Source organism: Bombina bombina, chromosome 1 (genome assembly GCF_027579735.1).
Source record: "Bombina bombina isolate aBomBom1 chromosome 1, aBomBom1.pri, whole genome shotgun sequence".
In the NCBI taxonomy this organism is placed as follows: domain Eukaryota; kingdom Metazoa; phylum Chordata; class Amphibia; order Anura; family Bombinatoridae; genus Bombina; species Bombina bombina.
Window position 1 is genome coordinate 286,175,788 of NC_069499.1, and position 26,168 is coordinate 286,201,955.

The following is a 26,168-nucleotide window of genomic DNA, read 5'->3' on the forward strand; positions in this document are numbered from 1 at the left end:
TGGACATTTCAACTGCATGTGCATCGAATTTATTAAGACTCGAACAGTTGCGCCTCCCACAGGGATGCCCCTTATTAGGGATTTTGGATGGTGGCTAGATGCTTCTAAGATGTTATTAGTAGCAGTAGCCTTACGAAAAATTTCCGTAGCCAGATTTTTCCCTTCTTTCCTGATTCTTACATCTAGGAAGGTAAGTTCACTAGTGTCAAAATCAAAGGTTAAGAGGATGTTATAGTTATTTTTATTAAGTACTTTTACGAAGTCCTTCAGAGATTTTTCCGTCCCCCTCCAAAGGAGGAAGACATCGTCCACATACCGTAACCAGATGAGAACGTGTTCATCAATCCAGTTTTGCAATTCGTTAAATACTGTTTTTGTTTCCCATAGGCCAAATGGAGGCAAGCATATGATGGGGCACATGTAGCCCCCATCGCTGTGCCCCTCATTTGTCTATAGAACTTTTTATCAAACGTAAATACGTTATTTTTTAACACAAACTCTAGAAGAGTTAATACAAATTCGGTATGCTTTTGAAAAGCTGGACCTCTGCTTTCTAGAAAAAATCTCGCCGCTTTCAAACCCACATCATGTGGGATAGAGGAGTAGAGACCTTCCACATCCAAAGACACCAGAAGAGTGTCTTGTTCTACTTCTAAACCGTCCAGTTTCCTGAGAAGGTCACTGGTGTCCTTAACATAGGAGGTAAGGGTCAGTAGAAAGGGTTTTAGGAATTGGTCAACGTAGTTTCCCAGGTTCTCAGTGATACTCCCAATACCTGAGATAATGGGTCTTCCAGGTGGTTCTTGTAAGTTTTTGTGTAGTTTGGGAATACAATAAAAGACTGGAACTCTGGGAAACTTCGTATATAGATATCCCCATTCACTTTTACTTATTATGCCACTTTTTCTGGCATCGTTTAAAAGGTGTAGCAGGTTGGCTTGTATTGAGTCTAAAGGATTATTTTGTAGGCATTGGTATTGCTCCTTATTTTTCAATTGTTTGTTGACCTCTTTCATATAGAGGGACTCCTCCATTATGACCAGATTTGACCAAAGTACTATTAGTTTGTTTCCCTTTCATTATGGAGGACAAGACTACCTTACGGGCAAAGAGGTGGAGCTCTTTAATCACAGTGAATTTGTCCAATGAGTTTGTTGGACAGAACGTTAAGCCCTTTTTAAGTAAACTTATATGGGCATTATTTAGAGGAAAGGTTGACAGGTTGACTATATGTAGTTCATCACTACATTTTTGGGGGGGATCAATCAAAAGTCCCCCCTGTAGTCCCAACGTGTTCTCATCCTCGGCCCTGCCCCTCTCCTCCAATTCCTCCCCCTATTTACTTGATTCTAATGAAACATCTGATCTAATGCCCTTCTCTGATATTCAAGAAGGACAACAGACAAGTACTATATGTACTACAGTCAAAATTGACTCCGGTTTGAAAAGAAAATCTGATTATATGCCCCCTCTAATGCTAGTCCCTGCCGTACATCTTTTCGTTAAAGAAGTAGAAAGGGAAATTGAAAAAATACCCTATCACGGCATAGGTAAAAATAACCTTAACTTTAATGAGAGGCGAGCCCTGTCAGACCTGATGAACAAATCAGGAATTGTTATAAAAGAGGCAGATAAAAGGGGAAATCTGATGTGGGTTTGAAAGCAGCGAGATTTTTTCTAGAAAGCAGAGGTCCAGCTTTTCAAAAGCATACCGAATTTGTATTAACTCTTCTAGAGTTTGTGTTAAAAAATAACGTATTTACGTTTTATAAAAAGTTCTATAGACAAATGAGGGGCACAGCGATGGGGGCTACATGTGCCCCATCATATGCTTGCCTCCATTTGGGCCTATGGGAAACAAAAACAGTATTTAACAAATTGCAAAACTGGATTGATGAACACGTTCTCATCTGGTTACGGTATGTGGACGATGTCTTCCTCCTTTGGAGGGGGACGGAAAAATCTCTGAAGGACTTCGTAAAAGTACTTAATAAAAATAACTATAACATCCTCTTAACCTTTGATTTTGACACTAGTGAACTTACCTTCCTAGATGTAAGAATCAGGAAAGAAGGGAAAAATCTGGCTACGGAAATTTTTCGTAAGGCTACTGCTACTAATAACATCTTAGAAGCATCTAGCCACCATCCAAAATCCCTAATAAGGGGCATCCCTGTGGGACAGTTTCTAAGCCTGAGGCGCAACTGTTCGAGTCTTAATAAATTCGATGCACATGCAGTTGAAATGTCCAATAGATTTGAAAATAGAGGGTATTCCAAACGAAACCTAAGATATGCTCGAAATAGAGCTAGGAGAACGGACAGAGATACACTCCTCTATAACTCAATTCAGAAAGTTGAAGAGCAAAAAGTGCGTTTTGTAACCCAATTCAACTGCCATTGGGAAAAAATCCGCACTATCTTGGATGAGAAATGGCAGTTCCTTAGAGCTGATGAGACAATTAGAAAAATTGTTGGGGAAAAACCCTCTCTGGTACCCAGGAGGGCTCCAAACCTCAAGGATAAATTAGTCAGGAGTCACTTTGTAAAAAGTCCTAGTGAGAAAAACTGGCTAGAAGAACACAGAAAAATAAAAGGATGTTTCAAATGTGGACACTGTGTGTTCTGTAAATTTATTGTGCGCACGAAAACATTCGCTACTGATTCCATCATCTATCCTATAAAGCAATTTATAAATTGCAAGACAGAAAATGTAATTTATTTACTTTCCTGTTGCTGCCCGACATTCTATGTGGGAAAAACAAGGCGAATGTTGAAAGATAGGGTCTCTGAGCACAGAGACGACATCAAAGCAGCAGAAGATGGTGAAATCAGAAGTGGAGTGGCTCTCCACTTCATGAAACACCATAAATGTAACCCCCTGGACCTAAGAGTAACAGGTATTGAACACTGTTCCCTTCTTGGTAGAGGAGGAGACATTGATACTATACTACTTAGAAGGGAAACAGAATGGATCTACAAGTTACAGACTCTAATGCCCAAAGGGCTAAATGAAAAATTTGAATTTGCTGCATTCCTCAAATGAAATGACAATATTTATCTCAAAATCCCTATAAATTTAGTATGCAATATATACAAATTAGGGTTTCTCTTCAATCTGCCTCTTTACCTTAGAAAGACTTAAAATTTACTGCTATTTAAACTAGTGCAGTTCCTGTTAAATATAATTATTCCTAAATATAGTGAACATAATTCAAAATAATTTCACCTTGCCTTTAAGAATAAACAAACATATTTATTCTTATTTTCATATTTGGTAGAAATTATTGAAACACATGAATCGATGGATCAACAGTATGTTTGTAAAACATTTAATTTGATGTTACTTATAAACATGGACGAAAAAGGTTTTATTATAGCATACACTGCAATAATTCTTTAAAGAATCATGGAAAAGTGGGCCTTTTCTTTTATTTTTATATTTATTATTATTTTTCTTTCTGTATACATATATATATACCTTTTTTCCTTAATCTTGGTTCTTTAGAGTTGCTTTACAAAACGTATTATTTTATTTCACTGTATAATTATTCACCGTATCCTCTTTCATTTATATAAATGGGCTGCGGCTCAGTAAATGCTTATTATTGGCTACTACTGTTTCCTATATCCTCCTATAAGCTTAAAGAAGGAGGAATATATTGCGGCTGCAATGGGAACCAGCATCCGCTTTTGCCCTGAGGAAACCCCTGTGCTCTCTGGCTGTCACGTGGGGGGTGAAACGTACGTCGGCAGTGACGTAAGAAGTGGAGACGGACATGCACGAAGGACAGATCGCTGTGGCGTCCACGCTGTGCTAAAATGTAGCATGTTTGCTGAATTGAAGTCTATCTACACACGGAAACCATTTGGAAGTTTTATCACAGAAAGCCAAGACACGGTTGTATAATTAACTGAGCGCTTACCATCTGACTTTTCAGCTCATTAATCTGGATATCCGAGGGTGTTTCAATGCACCATTTGTACACACAGCTCCTATTTATGGGACATGTTTAAGCCCTGAAAAGGGTGATCCACCTATACCATTATAACAACTACCTGTGTACATTTTTTCCTTTCGCTATTCAGACACTGTCATACATCAAGTACAATGAGTCGTATTGCTCTGTAATTTATTTCTAATATCTATGCAACTGTAAAAGACGGAAAAAGATTAAGTTTGGGGTAGTCCTAACATAGATCCAGAAAAGATATTATTCATGACACCGGATATCTTTACCTTTGGTGGTGCCTGCTGAATACTGGAGTTGTTATATACTATCCCCATAACTTTTACTGGTCTTGGGAAATACTGTTTAATTAGCATATGTACATTGCTTAATGTTATTAAGGTTTTTTTACAGTTAGTCTGTATATACTGGGGTTAAGAAACATAGATCCTGATACGTTATAACATGACACCTGATACCTCTCATATAGTTGGTGGTGCCCGCTGTTACTGGTGTTGTTTTCATTAGCCCCCTACAGACTATACTGTCCTCTTCGGAATTATTTTGAGGAGGTTTATTTGCACAATTTGGCCAAATTCAGGTATAGTGCACATGACTTAAGCATTACACTTTACATCTTACAATGTTGTTTGAGTGAATTTACTAATCGTTTATCTGTATACATGTGTTGTTTTGACATAGATCCTCAATGATCACTATGGTGGCAGATTTTACGCTTACACGTAACCACCCTCTAGTGGAGGTGTTGTCAATTTAAACAGCCAATCTCTGTTTGCTTTTTTGGTTTTATTCTGTGTGAACTACAATAAAACTGCACAGCTGAATCTGTGCTTATGCATTTGTCCAATCACGCTTCTTGACTCATCGATTCATGTGTTCTTTAATTAAGTGGTAACCTTCTAATCAACATTGACGCTGGGTAGCATATGTGAATGTGGGGAATGAGTTTAGATTACACGCACTGCTATTTTAGCGGAGCTTTAGAATTTTTCAAAGCTATTTAAAATTAAAAAACATGTGCTGCAATCCCTGTCTATAAATTATAGCAATCTAATTGCGGTTGCTGTAGTATCTCCCTTCTTTATACTGAATATCTAAATATTTTAAGGGTCTGCACATTTGCCATTTTTTCCTTCATATAAGGTTTTTTCTACACCTGGGCGTTGCCATATAGTCCTAGGTAAAGAATTATTATTCTGGCTTTACTAGCCTCCCTTTCCCTACCTTATATCTATTAAATAAATTATTCCTATTTAAAGCTAAATACTTACCTGTAAAATAAATCCTAATATAGCTACAATATAAATTATAATTATATTGTAGCTATTTTAGGATTAATATTTATTTTACAGGCAACTTTGTAATTATTTTAACCAGGTACAATAGCTATTAAATAGTTATTAACTATTTAATAGCTACCTAGTTAAAATAATTACAAAATTACCTGTAAAATAAATCCTAACCTAAGTTACAATTAAACCTAACACTACACTATCAATAAATTAATTAAATAAAATACCTACAATTACCTACAATTAAACCTAACACTACACTATCAATACATTAATTAAATACAATATCTACAAATAAATACAATGAAATAAACTAACTAAAGTACAAAAAATAAAAAAGAACTAAGTTACAAAAAATAAAAAAATATTTACAAACATCAGAAAAATATTACAACAATTTTAAACTAATTACACCTACTCTAAGCACCCTAATAAAATAACAAAGACCCCCAAAATAAAAAAATGCCTTACCCTATTCTAAATTACTAAAGTTCAAAGCTCTTTTACCTTACCAGCCCTGAACAGGGCCCTTTGCGGGGCATGCCCCAAAGAATTCAGCTCTTTTGCCTGTAAAAAAAACACATACAATACCCCCCCCCCCCCACATTACAACCCACCACCCACATACCCTTAATCTAACCCAAACCCCCCTTAAATAAACCTAACACTAAGCCCCTGAAGATCTTCCTACCTTGTCTTCACCTCACCGGGTATCACACCGATCCGTCCTGGCTCCGATATCTTCATCCAACCCAAGAGGGGGCTAGACATCCATCATCCGACGGCTGAAGAAGTCCAGAAGAGGCTCCAAAGTCTTCATCCTATCCGGGAAGAAGAGTAGATCCGGACCGGCAACCATATTCTTCCAAGCGGCATCTTCTATCTTCATCCGATGAGGACCGGCTCCATCTTGAAGACCTCCACCGCGGACCCATCTTCTTCCGACAACGACTTCCCGACGAATGACGGTTCCTTTAAGGGACGTCATCCAAGATGGCGTCCCTCGAATTCTGATTGGCTGATAGGATTCTATCAGCCAATCGGAATTAAGGTAGGAAAATTCTGATTGGCTGATGGAATCAGCCAATCAGAATCAAGTTCAATCCGATTGGCTGATCCGATTAGCCAATCAGATTGAGCTTGCATTCTATTGGCTGATCGGAACATCCAATAGAATGCGGGCTCAATCTGATTGGCTGATTGAATCAGCCAATCGGATTGAACTTGATTCTGATTGACTGATTCCATCAGCCAATCAGAATTTTCCTACCTTAATTCCGATTGGCTGATAGAATCCTATCAGCCAATCGGAATTCGAGGGACGCCATCTTGGATGACGTCCCTTAAAGGAACCGTCATTCGTCGGGAAGTCGTCGTCGGAAGAAGATGGGTCCGCGGTGGAGGTCTTCAAGATGGAGCCGGTCCTCATCGGATGAAGATAGAAGATGCCGCTTGGAAGAAGATGGTTGCCGGTCCGGATCTACTCTTCTTCCCGGATAGGATGAAGACTTTGGAGCCTCTTCTGGACTTCTTCAGCCGTCGGATGATGGATGTCTAGCCCCCTCTTGGGTTGGATGAAGATATCGGAGCCAGGACGGATCGGTGTGATACCCGGTGAGGTGAAGACAAGGTAGGAAGATCTTCAGGGGCTTAGTGTTAGGTTTATTTAAGGGGGGTTTGGGTTAGATTAGGGGTATGTGGGTGGTGGGTTGTAATGTTGGGGGGGGGTATTGTATGTGTTTTTTTTACAGGCAAAAGAGCTGAATTCTTTGGGGCATGCCCCGCAAAGGGCCCTGTTCAGGGTTGGTAAGGTAAAAGAGCTTTGAACTTTAGCAATTTAGAATAGGGTAGGGCATTTTTTTATTTTGGGGGTCTTTGTTATTTTATTAGGGGGCTTAGAGTAGGTGTAATTAGTTTAAAATTGTTGTAATATTTTTCTGATGTTTGTAAATATTTTTTTATTTTTTGTAACTTAGTTCTTTTTTATTTTTTGTACTTTAGTTAGTTTATTTCATTGTATTTATTTGTAGATATTGTATTTAATTCATTTATTGATAGTGTAGTGTTAGGTTTAATTGTAGGTAATTGTAGGTATTTTATTTAATTAATTTATTGATAGTGTAGTGTTAGGTTTAATTGTAACTTAGGTTAGGATTTATTTTACAGGTAAATTTGTAATTATTTTAACTATTTTAGCTATTAAACTGGTTAAAATAAATACAAAGTTGCCTGTAAAATAAATATTAATCCTAAAATAGCTATAATATAATTATAATTTATATTGTAGCTATATTAGGATTTATTTTACAGGTAAGTATTTAGCTTTAAATAGGAATATTTTATTTAATAAGAGTTAATTAATTTTGTTAGATTTAAATTATATTTAAGTTAGGGGGTGTTAGTGTTAGGGTTAGACTTAGCTTTAGGGGTTAATACATTTATTAGAATAGCGGTGAGCTCCAGTCGGGAGATTAGGGGTTAATGTTTGAAGTTAGGTGTCGGCGATGTTAGGGAGGGCAGATTAGGGGTTAATACTATTTATTATAGAGTTAGTGAGGCGGATTAGGGGTTAATAACTTTATTATAATAGCGGTGTGGTCCGCTCGGCAGATTATGGGTTAATAAGTGTAGGCAGGTGGAGGCGACGTTGTGGGGGGCAGATTAGGGGTTAATAAATATAATATAGGGGTCGGCGATGTTAGGGCAGCAGATTAGGGGTACATAGGGATAATGTAAGTAGCGGCGGTTTACGGAGCAGCAGATTAGGGGTTAATAATAATATGCAGGGGTCAGCGATAGCGGGGCGGCAGATTAGGGGTTAATAAGTGTAAGATTAGGGGTGTTTAGACTTGGGGTACATGTTAGGGTGTTAGGTGCAGACGTAGGAAGTGTTTCCCCATAGCAAACAATGGGGCTGCGTTAGGAGCTGAACGCGGCTTTTTTGCAGGTGTTAGGTTTTTTTTCAGCTCAAACAGCCCCATTGTTTTCTATGGGGGAATCGTGCACGAGCACGTTTTTGAGGCTGGCCGCGTCCGTAAGCAACTCTGGTATCGAGATTTGCAGTGGCGTTAAATATGCCTGTACGCTCCCTTTTTGGAGCCTAACGCAGCCGTTCTGTGGACTCTCAATACCAGAGTTATTTTAAAGGTGCGGCCAGAAAAAAGCCAGCGTTAGCTACGCGGGTCGTTACCGACAAAACTCTAAATCTAGCCGTTAGTTAATAAAGTGTTATACTGTGTATTTACTGTAAATATTTCACATTTCAATGCTCTTCACATAAGGGAATATGTTGTATGTATTTATAAATAGAGATCCATATATATATATATATATATATATATATACAGGTGGCCCTCGGTTTACGACAGTTCAATTTGCACCGTTTCAGAATAACGCCCTTCTTTTCAGTAATGTGACTGCTATTGAAAAGCATTGACTGCTATTGAAAAGCATTAAGCAGTGCATTCATTAAAATAGCCAGTAGGTGGAGCTGTCCGCTTGTGTTGCAGCAAAGATATGCAAAGCCAAGCAAGCCAGACGTGATCGATGGATCAGCTTTCAAAGGAACAAGATCTAGCAGCCACTTCTCTTAGCTGCAGACTCAATGCAGAGAACTGTTTGCAGAAAAAGGCAAGTAAAAAAAAGTTTTTGTTCATTAAACTTCGTTTGATGATGATACAGTCTGTTGTGTAATTATTTTATTAGGTGCTGTTTAGCAAATGTTTTTGTTCATTAAACTTAGTTTGATGATGATACAATCTATTTTATTAGGTTTATAATGCTGTTTAGCATTTAAAGGCTTCATTTCAAAGCTTTAAAAATAAAAAATCAGAAACATCTATGTATTTATGAATAAATAGAACATATTCTGCTTTGTGAAGAACATTGGAATTTTAAATATTAATATTTTCATGTTGGGTTATAGCACTTCAGAATATGCAATCACGTTTACACGCAAGTAAGGGTTTTTTTCCCACTTTTTTTACTCCATTTACTTCTATGGGGGAATAAGTGAACATACACGCGATATGCTAACTTCAGCTTTTGCGCGCATCGGATTAGTATTCATGATAAAACTGTTTACTTTCAACTTGTAATACAAGCACTACCTGACATGCGCGAGTTAGCACGCAAGCGGGAACGTTAAATAATGCTCCACTTGTAATCTGGCCCATAATAGGCAACATTATTTATAATAATTTTCATTGGTGGTCAATAAAATAGCAGCCCCTCATACTCACAACTCAACTATAGGGCATTGCTTAAATTTTAAATGGATTGTATCCAGTAGGTACCAACGTACCAACATAAAGGCATACCTGAGACAATGAATGGAGTAAGAGTTTTCTCTTGGTACATGAGTTAAAGTTGTCCTGTTTATTAGTGGCGTGCTAAGTATTTTGAGGTAAGTACCCCAATAGAGATGAATATGAACAGTATAAAAGAAAGCAATTAGGGACGGAGCTTGGCAGCGCATCTGAATGGCCGCAGTGTAACGGAGCTCCGACATCATAGGCCCTCCAGCGGATCCTCTAAGCAGTCTCTTGGCCAAAAACCTGCACACAAAAGCGCACTATATGGGGTAAACTTACCCCCAACCGGCAACTTAATTTTTGGGCAGAAAATACCGTCGGACGATGCGGTTTGGGACGCCTACATCACAGACCTGAGAAATCCAAGATGGCGACTGCAACCAAAACACTGACGCTGTTGTAAATATAAAGGTGCACCCTAAGGCCTGGAAACCCTCACAATCAGGCACAATCATAAATATAACAGGATGCCTATATAAGCCATTCCAATAGCCTCAATAGCATCGTCTCTAAATCTTTATACCTCGCACAGCCTTTTTGCCTCTCAACCTCATATAAAAGGCATTCAAAATAACACAGCTAGGCACCAACATATTCCGGAATTAATTAAAACGGAACTTTCAGCTGCATCTTAGTAATATACATATCCCTGCAACGTCCCATCCAAAACAAAGGCCTTAAATACCAGTAAGATTTGCTTTATACCTCAGTTCACTCCTTTTTGGACTTTATAAGGAACCAGACCACTTAACAGAACCAGCACATTTTGGATTCCCCTCTTGACTTAAGATCTACTATTATACACTGGTTGCAAGGACACTCATGTCTTCTAGAAAAAACAACAAAAAGGATAAACCTGCTAAATTAGCATCCAACACGCCTATATCCGTAAATAATTTCTTCAAACCGCTTAAACAAGCAACCAGTGACATTATAATGGAATCAGTGCTTATAATGGATCATGCAACCCAGAGAGCGGAAACTACACCTAACGATCAATCAGACTTCTTATCTAAAGCAGGTCTGGCAGGCCTCCCCAACAAATCATACATTGATGAGATAGTGCAAACCATAACAAAGTGTGTCAAAGATGAAGTAGTTTCCATTAGATCTGCTTTAAATGAAATTGGCTTCAGAGTAGAAACTCTAGAAGACGAGAGAGAAATTATTACAGTGGATCTTGAAAAGGCATCTGAACAAATAAAAACACACGATGAAGCAATAGAGGAGTTACAGGACAAACTTGAGAATCTGGAAAACCGTAGCCGGAGGAACAACCCCCGAATCCCAGAAGCCATTGACACATCAACTTGGAGATATATCTAATGGACCTCTTCAAAAACTTAAGTGATGAAGACTCATCATACCTTGACAATATGTATATTGAAATGGCCCATAGAGCTCTTAGGTCTAAACCTAACAACTCCTAACTTCCGAAAGATGTCGTCATGAAAATTCTGCAATACCCATTAAGGAACAGATACTTTAACAAGCCAGAAAGAAGACCAAAATCTCCTTTCAAGGGCATCAGATACAGATCTTTGCGGATCTCTTATCTCGCACTTTGCAGAAAAGAAAGGAATAGCAACCACTTACGAGAATCCTCAGAGACCACAGCATAGCCTACAGGTGGCACAAGAAAGGTATAAACTCTTTTACGCTAAATAAATACCAGCAAACATCAAAAGAGAAAAGCACTCTGAAGGCAATTCAAGAGAACATAAGCAGAAGTAAAAAAACGGATGTTGCGCTAAAAAGCTAGGTATAATAGGTATGCAGAAAATTGGATTAGAAAAATTAATTCACACGAATTACCTCCTAAGAGTAATAGTAGAATCCCATGTGGGTTTCTACTATGGGATTCTACTATTACTCTTAGGAGGTAATTCGTGTGAAATAATTTTTCTGTACCAATTTTCTGCATACCTATTATACCTAGCTTTTTAGCGCAACATCCGTTTTTTTTACTATAGCATACAGGTGGGGCTTCCCCACACATTTATTAGTATTAAAAGCTGGCGTAAGGTATATTTGCAGGAACCCCAGAGACATTTCTGAGATATGCAAACATCTTAATCTCAAACTTCCTCCTCCACCTACCACAGATGGTAAATCACTACCAAACTCATCTGCTCCAACACCTAAAGACTCTCAAACCCTAAAACCTCAACGCACTCCTTGGCAAGAAGCTAAAAATAGGAGAACCAGAAAGGACTCTCAGAAATCAAAGCACCGGAGGTACATTGAAGAATACTTAAGGACACCTACAACAACCAAAACACTCTAAATGATGCTACATAAGTAGCCATCAACTAACTACAGACTTGAATGGCTAATTCATATGGAACTCTCTGATACTTGACGTTTCATACTTGAAAGTTCTATGCTCTCTCACTACTTAGTTTAAAGGTGTTTACTCACTGTTTCAATCCCTAATACTGATACCACACCCATTATTACCAGTTGGGGGGCTTCTGCTGAACAGCCCCTATCCTATTTACTTTCCAGCATAGCAGTTACCCTGCTGGAACGTGTCTTCTACTGGTTATGTTTGTTATGCTTATGTTTGTTTGCTGATCTTACTCATTTTTTCCCTTTCCCACTTACCCTACTTCCCCACCCTCTTACCCTATCCTCTTTAGGTACAAAAGTGTTGTATAACACAGGAAAAATTAAACAAAAATGGTATTGTGTTCACAAAAAGAATGATGCCTATGCACAAACTGTTTTGAAAAAAAATTCTAATTTACTGTATTTTATTTACTTTAAGGTTAATCTATCTAAGCCTAATACAGGTTTTACTTCCTACAAGATATTATATACAATAGACACCAGCTGCGACGGATGGATCTCCAACTCTCAGAACATCACTGATGGCCAATAGCACTACTAAGGTAAAACCACAAACTCATTTAAACATCACACACACTACTTACACAAAATGTTAAGTGCTTTCTCTCCCCACGGAAACGCTCTATGACGCTACATGACTTCTATAAGCATAAGGCAGCCAGGTTGTCGCTATACTTATAAAAAAGAACGTTCCCTTCAGTCTCCTATCCCAGTACAAGGATGAAGACTGCAGAGTGCTTATAATAGTGGGCCTCCTTTATGGAAGCCCAATAACCATAGCTAACCTGTATGCCCCTAACTCCAAACAATCTGCATTCTTTAAAAGTTATACAAACAAATTACTAGATATAGCTAGGGGACCCATTTACATGGGCAGAGATTTTAATATAACATTGGAACCTGCACTAGATAGCTCAACGGGCAAACCAAATGTCCCCAAATCTACAATATGCTCAGTGGGGAAATCACTTCATACATTAAACCTATTGGATATATGGAGAACACAACACCCCTCTATTAGAGATTATACCTTCTTTTCACACCCCTTCTCCAAATACTCATGACTGGACTATATTTTTACCAACCATAGAGGGTTCAATTATGTTGCATCCTCCCACATCACTCTTACATGGTCAGACCACGCTGCAGTAACCTGTGACTTAAATTGGCCTAATACACCAAGCTCCAACTTTAGATGGCGAATAGTCGATTTCATATTCACTGACACCTTAGCCCTAAATTCATTACAAGCAAGTGCTACAGAATACTTTAATTTCAACAAAAAGGAAGACAGTAATCCATTTACTACATGGTTAGCACACAAATGCTTTATGAGGGGAAAGTGTATCAAATTACGATCTAGAATTAAAAAACAACAGAGATTATACTATGACACACTGATCTCCAATTTAGACAAGCAGTTCCTTGCCTATAGACTAAACCCCTCTGACCTGTCTTTACTAGATCACTTATTGAAAGCTAGAGAACAACTCAATGAATATTTACACACTCAAACATACCGTAGATATATATACACAAATGCCAAGTTCTATGCTGAACATAATAAGGCAGGGCGATTTCTAGCAAGGACACTCAAAAAACAACAATTGGGGACCTTCATGAATTCCTTAAAAAACTATTCAGGTAAGGCGCTTACATGAAGCTGAGCTATAGCAGAATAGTTTAGACAATACTATGCTTCACTATATAATATCCACCAAGATAACAATACACAAAGTTCAAGGCCACCAACCACACTATTATCCTACCTCTGAGAAACATCAGTCCTTGTTATATCAGAGGAAAACAAACGTTGCCTTGACTCACCCATAACACTGCGCAAAGTTCAATATACAATAAAAAACCTACCTACAGCAAAAGCCCCAGGACCAGATGGCTTCAGTAACAAATATTTCTCTATCTTCTCTGAAATCCTAGATCCTCATCTCTTAGCAGTATTCAATCACATTGATGAAGACCATCCTTTACCTAGTGAAATGTTAGAAGCCCACATCACTGTCCTTTCCAAGCCGGGAAAACCCCCTACACACCCCAAAAACTTTAGGCCAATATCCCTCCTAAATAATGACGTTAAAATATATGCTAAAATCCTGGCCAATAGAATCAATACACTGTTATCTACACTTATTGACAGTGACCAGGTGGGATTTATATAGGGCAGAGAATCAAGAGATAATACCATTAGAACTATTCAATTAATCAGCAGTGCACAATATATCCCAGATAAATTTCTTTTAATCACAATGGACGCAGAGAAGGTCTTTGACAGGGTGGATTGGACGTTAATGTCCTCCACCCTGGAGAGGTTTGGTTTTAGCACACAGTTCATATACTGCATACTCGCACTCTATAATAACCCCATAGCTAAAATCAAAGTAAATGGGGATTTTTCTAGTTACCTATCAGTCAAGAACAGGACTAGACAAGGCTGCCCCCTGTCACAACTCCTCTTCGCCCTAACTATAGAGTTTTTAGCCAGCAGAATTAGGAACAATTCAAATATTACAGGAGTCACAATTGGAAATTATAATTACAAAATCTCTCCATATGCAGATGACATTCTGCTGTCCATTACGAACCCTATTCACTCCATAAAACACCTAGAAAAGGAAATATCAAAATACGGAACATTCTCCAACTTCCTCATAAATATAGACAAATCAGAAATCTTAAACATTAATTTTTCACCAGATATCTTGCAGACTATCAAGCAACAATTCAAATATAAAATGAATGCCAAAGTGATTAAATATCTAGGAATATCAATTTACCAAAATAACAAAGATCTGTACAATAATAATTTCTCTACACTTCTCTCAACCACAAAACAATACCTGACTTTATGGTGCTTGAAACATATCTCCTGGCTTGGAAGGGTGGCGGCAGTAACAATGAATATTCTACCCAAATTTATATACCTATTTATTTCAAACCATCCTAATAGCACTCCCCAGCTCCTTTTTTTCCGCACTATACAATTCCTTTTATATAATTATATCTGGCTGGACCAGAGACCTAGGATGGCAAAACACATATAGGCCTGAAGAAAGAGGAGGTTTTGGAATCCCCAACCATCTTTTATTCCATCAAGCGTCACACCTGGTCCGTATATGGAACTGGCACAGGGGTGGAGAACAGAAAAAAGGGTGACACTGGAAAAAGAAATAGCCAAAGCAGGTAACATGGGCAGCATTTGTGGACTTAGTGCAAAAAACAGACATATCCACATACTTAATAACAATCCAATATTGGACACTCTCAAAATATGGGATAATGTTAGAGACTACATATATACACATAAATCAAAAAACAATCTTACTCGCCCCTTGACTACATTTGAACATGTCTGCTACACAGGTACTCCCTCAAGACATCTATTATCATTATTTTACAAGTTGATAGCTAATACAGACAACATGCCTGACCCCATATACCTAACCAAATGGGAAACAGAATTACACATCTCCCTTTCACCAAAAGACAAACAGTCAATACTATAAACAACAGCCAAAAGTTAATTGGCAGTAAGCACACTGGAAACTAATATTAAACTTCTTTCACGCTGGTACCTCACACCTCAAAGACTACATCAAATATACCCCTCAGCCTCTGATAGATGTTGGAGAAATTGTGGACACAAAGGCACTCTATTACACATTTGGTACAAGTAATTTTGTCCACAGCACTATAATATCAATTATTTTTTATTTTCTGTTAAACATACAGATATAAAATGCGACGTTTCGAGTGTTGCCACTCTTACTCATGAGTAATTTTATATCTGTATGTTTAACAGAAAATAAAAAATAATTGATATTATAGTGCTGTGGACAAAATTACTTGTATCATAGATGTTAGGGGACCCTGGCAGAGCCCCTGTCTTCACGAGCACTATTCTCCGGTTTGTTGCTGTACTACACTGCTTGTATTACACATTTGGTGGGAATGTCAAGCTATAACCTGATAGTGGAAAACTATACATAAGATAACAGAAAACTTATTGGACTGTTCCATCCCCAAAATACTATTGACACTAATGTTGAATTGCCATATTGAGCTCCCATGCCATTATCGCAGAACCCTATTTAGAATTCTAATAAATGTGGCCAAGAGGCTCATCCCTAAATATTGGAAAAACCTACAACCTTCAAGCCCAAAAGAGTGGATTAATCAATTGACTTATACCTTAAAATTAGAACAAATGGCATATAATTATAAAGGGAAAAAAGGATTACTTTGCCCAGGTCGTGTTCTATTGGGACAAAAAGAAGGCAAATTCATTATGCACATCAACATAATAGTAAACATTCACCCGCTCCTTAGTCCCCCTACAAACTATGGGGTCCATCCGTCGCGAGCCTTCACTCTCAGGATATGTTGGATAACTAGGCAATCGTTGTGCTGATTTACTTCCTAAAGCACAAACTTGACTTTAAAATATGATTGTAAACACAGATTTTGTACCAGTTTTATTTTCTTTATTTACAATATTATTGTAATTGTTATAACATGGTTGTATATTTCAACCATCTTTTTGAAAACTTCATAAAAAACTAATAAACTTCAAAAAAGAAAGCAATTAACCCTATTCCTATATATATATACTATATACCTTTATATATTCCTTGTCATGAACCAAGCCTCCAGACTAAAAAGAAAAAGAAAAGGTCTGGGAGGCATTCTGCTAGGAAGGGCTGTGTGGGGATTTGAACCTGTGGCTCTGTGTTTTCCAGTTGGTTTGCTTGCATGTTGAGCCACAGCCAGTTCTAGAATTAGCATGGAACTTAAAAGATCCGATACATTTCTATTTGCCTTACTTGTAATTACACCTGTGCAACACACAGGTGTTCTCAATTCTGGAATTACTCATAACCAATCCTGTGCAAAACCTCCCTATTTAAGGATGGATCTTAGACTGCATGTTGTCTTCACATTGGATCTGTTTTGTCACAAGTCAGAACCTGTTTTCTGTACTTATTTGGAGAAAGACTACACCTTTGCACCTGTTTACAAGGTATTACCAGGATAAAGACTTTACCTTTAAACCTGTTACCTGTTTACAAGTTTGTTTCCTGCCTTGTGCAATTCCTGCACTTCAGCTATTACCAGGAGAAAGACTTTACCTTTAAACCTGTTACCAGTTTACAAGTTTGTTTCCTGCCTTGTGCAATTCCTGCACTCAGCTATTACCAGGAGAAAGACTTTACCTTTAAACCTGTTACCAGTTTACAAGTTTGTTTCCTGCCTTGTGCAATTCCTGCACTCAGCTATTACCAGGAGGAAGACTTTACCTTTAAACCTGTTACCTGTTTACAAGTTTTTTTTCCTGCCTTGTGCAATCCTGCACTTTAGCTATTACCAGGAGAAAGACTTTACCTTTAAACCTGTTACCAGTTTACAAGTTTGTTTCCTGCCTTGTGCAATTCCTGCACTCAGCTATTACCAGGAGAAAGACTTTACCTTTAAACCTGTTACCAGTTTACAAGTTTGTTTCCTGCCTTGTGCAATTCCTGCACTCAGCTATTACCAGGAGGAAGACTTTACCTTTAAACCTGTTACCAGTTTACAAGTTTGTTTCCTGCCTTGTGCAATTCCTGCACTCAGCTATTACCAGGAGAAAGACTTTACCTTTAAACCTGTTTACAAGTTTGTTCCCTGCCTTGTGAAAATCCTGCACTTCAGTTATTACCAGCAGAAATACTTTACCTTTAAACCTGTTACCAGTTTACAAGTTTGTTTCCTGCCTTGTGCAATTCCTGCACTCAGCTATTACCAGAAGAAAGACTTTACCTTTAAACCTGTTTACAAGCTTGTTTCCTGCCTTGTGCAAATCCTGCATTTCAGTTATTACCAGGAGAAAGAATTTCCTTTTTGAATCTGCATCTCTGCTTACTTTGTTTATTTCCACTCCTGCCGTATGTGGACTTAACATACCTGAGTAGCACATTTAAATATACCCTGCAAGTATTTGCTTAATCAAAGTATTTTGTTATTTTAATAAATCTGATATATTTTCAATCTATATGGCTTCTACTAATCTTCCTTTAAAGCAACTGTTCCAGACAATGAGGCTCTCACAACATATCCTGAGAAAGAACATGACATTCCTTGCCGTGTTAATGTGGCTCCCGGATCCGTCTGCTCTCCTTTGTAGTGTCACGTTGCCTAGCAACGTGATGCGGTCTCTCAGCCGACCCGCTCTGATGACGTCTGGCGGGTCTTTAAATCTCCAGCAGGACTAAGCATCTGGGCCCGTTTGTTGGATCGTCTCTCTTTCCAGGGTATGTGCTTTTTGTCCTGTACCCCATTCTACCTGATTATCCTCTGCCTGCCATATAGTGACTCTGACCTCTGCTTTGCCTGACCACTCTCTTGGATTACCCTCTGCCTGCCATAAAGTGATACTGACCTCTGCTTTGCCTGATTGCCCTCTTGGATTACCCTCTGCCTGCCATAAAGTGATACTGACCTTTGCTTTGCCTGACCACCCTCTTGGATTACCCTCTGCCTGCCATAAAGTGATACTGACCTCTGCTTTCCTGGACCACTCTCTTGGACTACCCGCTAACTGCCATAAAGTGATACTGACCTCTGCTTTGCCTGACCACTCTCTTGGACTACCTGCTACCTGCCATCAAGTGATACTGACCTCTGCTTTGCCTAACCACTCTCTTGGACTACCTGCTACCTGCCATAAAGTGATACTGACCTCTGCTTTGCCTGACCACTGTCTTGGACTACCCGCTACCTGCCATAAGGATTTACTGTCCACTGCTTTGCCGGCTCACAGCTTCCTGTCTCCTAGAATTCAGTACACAGCTCTCCTGTATCCCTGTATCTTCTGTAAGTACTTAGTTCTGTGTTTTCTACATTAGTGCTTTCTTATTACTGAGTGGTCACATCCTGGGTTTCTCTCAGTGCGCTAGTGTGTGTGATATATTCACTATAGCAATTTGGTCTAGTCCTGGACTGATTCTATACAGCTGACAGTACAAACGGGCCATAATATGGATCCCATTGAGCTAGCCAGAGCTGTGACCCACCAAGGACAACTGTTAGGATCCCATGCAGCCAATTTACAATCCCTGGACTCAAAATTGTCCCAGATTGCTTCTTTGCTACAAACTTTGGCTGCCCCATTGCAATCCAACCCTACCACAATGGCCCCTTCCAGTTCCAGTCCTACCGTCCCAGCTGTCCACCCTGATGGGCACCCTAACCCCAGGATACCTCTTCCTGCCAAATTATGATGGTAACCCTGAGGACTGTCGTGTTTTTTGAACCAGTGCCACCTTTATTTCCATAATAGCCCTGCACTGTTTACTACAACCTCTTCTAGGTCACCTTTCTTATTTCTGTAATGAAAGGTAAAGCCCTGGCCTGGGTATCTCCATTGCTGGAAAAAGATGACCCTATTCTTCAAGATGTGGATTCTTTCCTTTCCATATTTTCTTCTGTTTTGACAAACCTGGTAGGTCTGCTGCTGCTGAGGCTGGCCTGCTAGACCTGCGTCAAGGTACCCTTTCAGTAGCTCAATATGCCATCGAGTTTCGCACTCATGGAATCAGGGAGCCCTAAGAGCAGCTTTCCCTAAGGGACTCTCTGAGCGTCTGAAGGATGAACTTGTGTTTCGGGATCTCCCAGATTCCCTAGAAGACCTAATCAACCTCTGTATCAGACTTGACGCCAGGTATAGTGAACGACAACAAGAAAAAGAGAGAAGTCGTAAACCTATGTCCAGAACATCATTCCACCTTGCTCCCCATTTCTCCAACCCAGTGTCCTTTTCTACTTCTTCTCTAGAACAAGTAGAACCTATGGAAGTCGGAACCATTAAATTGACGGAGACTGAATGCGAAGACAGACACTTGGTCTGTGTTTTATTTGTGGCCTAAAGGGTAATTTATTAAGGGAATGTCCCACAAGGCCGGTAAAAGCCAGGGCTTAACTCCAGTTTGAGGGACTGAGTTAAGCCAAATAGAATTGTCTTCCCTCAACAATAAACTCTTTGTGCCTGTAACTATCCACTTTGCAGATTGCAAGATTCATTCCCAATGCCTCATTGAATCAGGGGCAGGAGGTGTTTTCATCGACTCATCTTTTGTATCATCCCAAAAAAATACCTCTTCATTCCAAAGACTATTCTGTCAAGGTTTCCACTATCAGTGGTGATCCGTTGGGTTTAGGACTCATTCAGTTTTCCACTAAGCCTCTTCATTTTTCTGTAGGAGTACTCCACTCCGAATTGATTAGCTTTGACGTTATACCGACTCCTCAATTTACCATAATCCTGGGTTTCCCCTGGCTTCAGTTGCACAACCCAACGTTTTCCTGGACTCAAGGTGAACTTTCTTCCTGGGGTTCCACATGTTTCAACAATTGTTTACACAGTCCTGCCAAGCCATCAGTCACTATAGCGGTTGCTTTGGAAACACCTGATTCCTTGCCAGTATCTTTTCAGGATTTCCTTGATGTGTTCTCCAAGAAAGAGGCTGAACGCCTTCCTTCTCATCGTTCATTTGATTGCCCTATTGACCTTCTTTCTAGAGCACCTTTACCCTGTGGTAAGACCTATCCTATGTCCAGGCCAGAAAACCTTAGAATGGAGGAATACATCAAGAACAATCTGGCTATAGGTTTCATACGTCCCTCTTTTTCTCCAAACGGGGCTGGATTCTTTTTGTGTAAAAGAAAGACTGGGTCTCGACTACAGAGGTCTGAACCAGATTACAGTAAAAAACAACTATCCTCTGCCGCTTATTAGGGAATTTTTTACTTACCTTCAAGATGTTACAAATTTCACCAAATTGGATCTGCGGGGTGCGTACAGTCTCATTAGAATATGCAAAGGGGATGAATGGAAGACAGCTTTTAATACTCAATTCGGACACTATGAATACCTAGTCGTGCCATTCGGGCTCTGCACTGCTCCTGCAGTATTCCAACATTTTGTGAACAAAATATTCCGTGACTACTTGAACACCTTCGTAATCATCTATCTTGATGATATTCTCATCTTCTCTCAGTCGCTTCAAGAACATATATCTCATGTCAAGATGGTACTCCAAAGACTTAGAGATAATCATCTGTTTGCCAAAATACAAAAAAGGCTCTTTTCATCAGGATTCTGTCCCCTTCTTGAGTTACATTATTTCCAAGTCAGGCTTTGAAATGGATCCCACTAAATTATCGGCCATTATCGAATGGCCCAGACCAACCAACTTTAAAGCTCTCCAACGTTTTCTGTGCTCCAATTATTACAGGAAGTTTATCAAAGGTTTTGTCACTATTTCTTCACCCCTTATTTCCTTGACTAAAAATGGAAAGATGGCAGCGCAGGAGCATCAATCCATTACCAGTGAGCTAGTCAACATGTAGCCCTACCTCTTTAGTCATGCTTGTGCCCTGATGTCATGACACGGAAGTGTTTCCTTATGATAGAGGGACGCAGCTTGAGACAGCTAAGGTGAATTAAGGAAATTCGTAACTGAACAAAATGCAGAGCACAGCAAATTATCTCTGGCTACTATCTGATATGCTAGGACAAGGAGCAACGGCAAATGTGTTCCGTGGGCGTAACAAGAAAACTGGGGACCTGTATGCAGTAAAAGTATTTAACAATTTAAGCTTCCTTCGCCCTGTGGATGTTCAAATGAGAGAATTTGAGGTGTTAAAAAAGCTCAACCATAAGAATATTGTCAAACTGTTTGCGATTGAGGAAGAGATGTCAAGTCGTCATAAAGTGCTGGTTATGGAATATTGCCCATGTGCAAGTTTATATTCAGTGCTAGAAGAACCGTCAAATGCATATGGCTTGCCTGAATCCGAATTCCTTATTGTATCACGTGATGTTGTGGCAGGGATGAACCATCTCAGGGAAAATGGGATTATTCACCGAGATATCAAGCCAGGAAACATAATGAGAGTAATTGGTGAAGATGGCCAATCTGTTTACAAACTGACAGACTTTGGTGCCACAAGAGAGCTGGAGGACGATGAGCAGTTTGTTTCTCTCTATGGCACTGAAGAATATTTGCACCCAGACATGTATGAACGTGCTGTTCTCCGAAAAGAGCATCAGAAAAAGTATGGTGCAACAGTGGACCTGTGGAGCATTGGTGTGACTTTTTACCATGCAGCTAGTGGAAGTCTTCCTTTCAGACCATTTGAAGGACCACGCAGGAACAAGGAAGTCATGTATAAAATAATTACGGGGAAACCATCTGGTGCAATTTCTGGAGTTCAGAGGGCAGAAAATGGTCCCATTGAATGGAGTCGGGATTTACCCATTTCCTGTAATTTGTCCATTGGCCTGCAGTCTTTATTCACCCCAGTTCTTGCAAACATCCTTGAAGCAGATCAGGAGAAGTGCTGGGGTTTTGAACAGTTTTTTACAGTAACAAATTAAATCTTTGATCGTATTGTGATTCACGTCTTCTCACTTCAGCAAATGATGCTACATAAGATTTATATCCACGCATACAACAAAGCTTCAGATTTTCATGACTTGGTTTACAAACAGACAAAGATCCCGTCTCAGCACCAGGAATTATTGTACGAGGGCAGGAGACTGGTTCTAGACCAAGGAACCCAAGCGCAGCATTTTCCCACCACAACAGAAGAAAACCCTATTGTGGTGGTGACCAGCGAGATGGTGAACATAATTGGATTACGATATGAAGAAATTATGATTCCAAAACTACATCCTCATTATGATTTGGATATTGATGCCAACATGGCCAAGGCGGTAACTGGGGTTGTTTGCTATTACTGTAGAGTTGCTGCATCTCTGATGCTCACACAGGAGCTCATGAGGAAAGGCATTCATTGGCTAACTGAAATAATGAAGGAGGAATACAATGACACATTTCACAAGAATACTGAAGTTGCTCTCAAGTTTAAATTCTGCATCAGAACCATCGAAAAAGATCAGAAAATATATGAACATCTGATGCAGAGTGTTGAGTCAGACCTTTACGAAATAAATGCCAAGCTCCTGCGTCTTTCCAGCCCACAGGAAAAGCTTCAGTCTGCACTACAGGATATCAAGAACAAGCTATGCCCTGGAGGACTGCTCACTGATTCGTGGACCAGCATTGAGGGCTCACACCCAAGTGACAGAAATGTTGAAAAGTTGCAAGTTCATCTAAGTTCAATAACAGAAATCGCCTTTCAGTTTAAAAAGGATAAAGCGCAACGCAGGCTTCCGTACAATGAAGAACAGATCCACAAATTTGACAAGCAAAAGCTTAGTATACATGCGACAAAAGCCTTCTCTTTTTTCAAGAATGAATGTATCGGTAAATATAATGCATTCTGCAGTAAAGCACAGGAGTGGATGAGGAAGATGCATGTTTTAAGGAAACAGTTATTGGCACTCACAAGACAGTGTTTTGACATTGAAGATGAAGTCTCAAAGTGTGAGCACTATATTAACGAGTATCAGCAAACTATGCCACAGAAGATATTTGCTACCTCGGGTGGAATAAAACCAACTGTGAATCCAATTTATACAAGTCCCAATACTTTGGTAGAAATGACTCTTGGAATGCGTAAATTAAAGGAAGAGATGGAAGGTGTTGTCAAAGAGCTTTCAGAAAACAATCATATTTTGGAACGATTTGGAGCCCTGACGATGGATGGCAGCTTTCGGAATGTGGATTGCATGTAGCACTTGAGAAGCGGACAGCTCATTTTGCCACAAGTGGCATTACTATGGACTTTGTACTTTTATCACTCATAATATTTCCATGCCAGATATGTGTGTATATATGTATTATATTGTGAATAAATACAGTGCATTCTTTTAGGTTAAGATACTAATGATTGTCTAGTTCTTAATACTGTAAAACAGTGTAAGTTTCAAAGGTTCTGTATTCAAAACATCTGTATGATTATTGGAATTTGACTCCATGTGATTCACTGTAGTGAAATCTTTAGTAAATCATTGGTAAATACCAAAAAAAAATAAAAAAAATAAAAAAAAAAATGGACAGAATTGCAAAGAGTGGTCCACTAAATCCATTCAGGCCTTTGAAACTCTCAAATAGTTTTTTTCTTCTGCTCCAATCTTAAGTCATCCTTACCCTGAACTTTAGTTCATCTTGGAGGTTGATGCTTCCTCTGTAGCCGCAGGAGCGTTTCCCAACGCAACCCTAAATCCGGTAAAATCCATCCTGTGGGTTTCTTCTCTAAAAAATTAAACTCATCTGAATTAAACTATGATGTTGGAAACAAACGGCTAGATTACGAGTCTTGCGTTAGGGTTAAAAAGCAGCGTTGAGAGGTCCCAACGCTGCTTTTTAATGCCCGCTGGTATTACGAGTCTGGCAGGTACAGGTGTACCGCTCACTTTTTTTCCGCGACTCGAGCATAACGCAAATCCCCTTACGTCAATTGCGTATCCTATCTTTTTAATGGGACTTGCATAACGCCGGTATTTAAAGTGAGCGGTACACCCTCTCCTGTCAAGACTCCTACCGCATTTAAAAGTCAGTAATTAAGTTTTATGGGCTAACGCCGTAACATAAAACTCTTAACTAAAGTGCTAAAAAGTACACTAACACCCATAAACTACCTATTAACCCCTAAACCGAGGGCCCCCCCCCCACATCGCAAATAATTAACTAAAGTTTTTAACCCCTAATCTGCCGACCGGACATCGCCACCACTTCAAAAAATATATTAACCCCTAAACAGCCGCACTCCCGCCTCGCAAACACTAGTTAAATTTTATTAACTAACCCCTAATCTGCCATCCCTAACATCGCCGACACCTACCTACATTTATTAACCCCTAATCTGCCGCCCCCAACATCGCCGCAACTATATTAAATGTATCACCCCCTAAACCTAAGTCTAACCCTAACCCTTACACCCCCCTAACTTAAATATAATTTAAATAAAACGAAATAAAATTACTACAATTAAATAAATTATTCCTATTTAAAACTAAATACTTACCTATAAAATAAACCCTAAAATAGCTACAATATAACTAATAATTACATTGTAGCTATATAAGGGTTTATTTTTATTTTACAGGCAACTTTGTATTTATTTTAACTAGGTAGAAGAGTTATTAAATAGTTATTAACTATTTAATAACTTCCTAGTTAAACTAAATACAAATATACCTGTAAAATAAAACCTAACCTAAATTACAATTACACCTAACACTACACTATAATTAAAATAATTTCCTAAATTAACTACAATTAACTACAATTAAATTAAATAAACTAAAGTACGAAAAAAAACACACTAAATAACAGAAAATAATAATAATAATAATTACAAGAATTTTAAACTAATTACACCTAATCTAATCCCCCTAATAAAATAAAAAAGCCCCCCAAAATAATAAAAATCCCTACCCTATACTAAATTACAAATAGCCCTTAAAAGGGCTTTTTGCGTGACATTGCCCCAAAGTAATCAGCTCTATTACCTGTAAAAAAAAAAAAATACCCCCCCAACATTAAAACCCACCACCCACACACCCAACCCTACTCTAAAACCCACCCAATCCCCCCTTAATAAAACCTAACACTAACCCCTTGAAGATCACCCTACCTTGAGACGTCTTCACCCAGCCGGGCACAAGTGGTCCTCCAGAGGGGCAGAAGTCTTCATCCGATCCGGCCAGAAGAGGACCACCAGACGGGCAGAAGTCTTCATCCAGGCGGCATCTTCTATCTTCATCCATCCGGAGCGGGTCCATCTTCAAGCCAGCTGACGCGGAGCATCCTCTTCTTCCGACGACTCCCGACGAATGAAGGTTCCTTTAAATGACGTCATCCAAGATGGCGTCCCTTGAATTCCGATTGGCTGATAGGATTCTATCAGCCAATTGGAATTAAGGTAGGAAAAATCATATTGGCTGATGCAATCAGCCAATAGGTTTGAGCTTGCATTCTATTGGCTGATTGGAACAGCCAATAGAATGCGAGCTCAATCCTATTGGCTGATTGGATCAGCCAATAGGATTGAACTTCAATTCTATTGGCTGATTGGATCAGCCAATAGGATATTTCCTACCTTAATTCCAATTGGCTGATAGAATCCTATCAGCCAATCGGAATTCAAGGGACGCCATCTTGGATGACGTCATTTAAAGGAACCTTCATTCGTCGGGAGTCGTCGGAAGAAGAGGATGCTCTGCATCGGCTGGCTTGAAGATGGACCCGCTCCGGATGGATGAAGATAGAAGATGCCACC

The 26,168-nt window shown here is 39.2% G+C and overlaps 2 protein-coding genes across 2 annotated transcripts; both read left to right on the top strand.

Annotated features, from left to right (window-relative positions):
- The first annotated feature begins 21,368 nt into the window (after positions 1-21,368).
- LOC128637347 (serine/threonine-protein kinase TBK1-like) lies at positions 21,369-23,757 on the top strand. Its single transcript, XM_053689785.1, has one exon. The coding sequence runs from the start codon at positions 22,399-22,401 to the stop codon at positions 23,617-23,619; it is 1,221 nt and encodes a 406-aa protein (XP_053545760.1). The 5' UTR covers positions 21,369-22,398; the 3' UTR covers positions 23,620-23,757.
- LOC128637363 (serine/threonine-protein kinase TBK1) lies at positions 21,445-23,757 on the top strand. Its single transcript, XM_053689786.1, has one exon. It carries the CDS (start codon positions 21,445-21,447, stop codon positions 22,354-22,356), a length of 912 nt encoding a protein of 303 aa, XP_053545761.1. The 3' UTR covers positions 22,357-23,757.
- Positions 23,758-26,168: the final 2,411 nt, after the last annotated feature.

What these genes read in the sequence shown, in the direction of transcription:
- LOC128637363 (XM_053689786.1), top strand. Translation starts at nt 21,445, where the DNA reads ATGCAGAGCACAGCAAATTATCTCTGGCTACTATCTGATATGCTAGGA.
- LOC128637347 (XM_053689785.1), top strand. Translation starts at nt 22,399, where the DNA reads ATGATGCTACATAAGATTTATATCCACGCATACAACAAAGCTTCAGAT.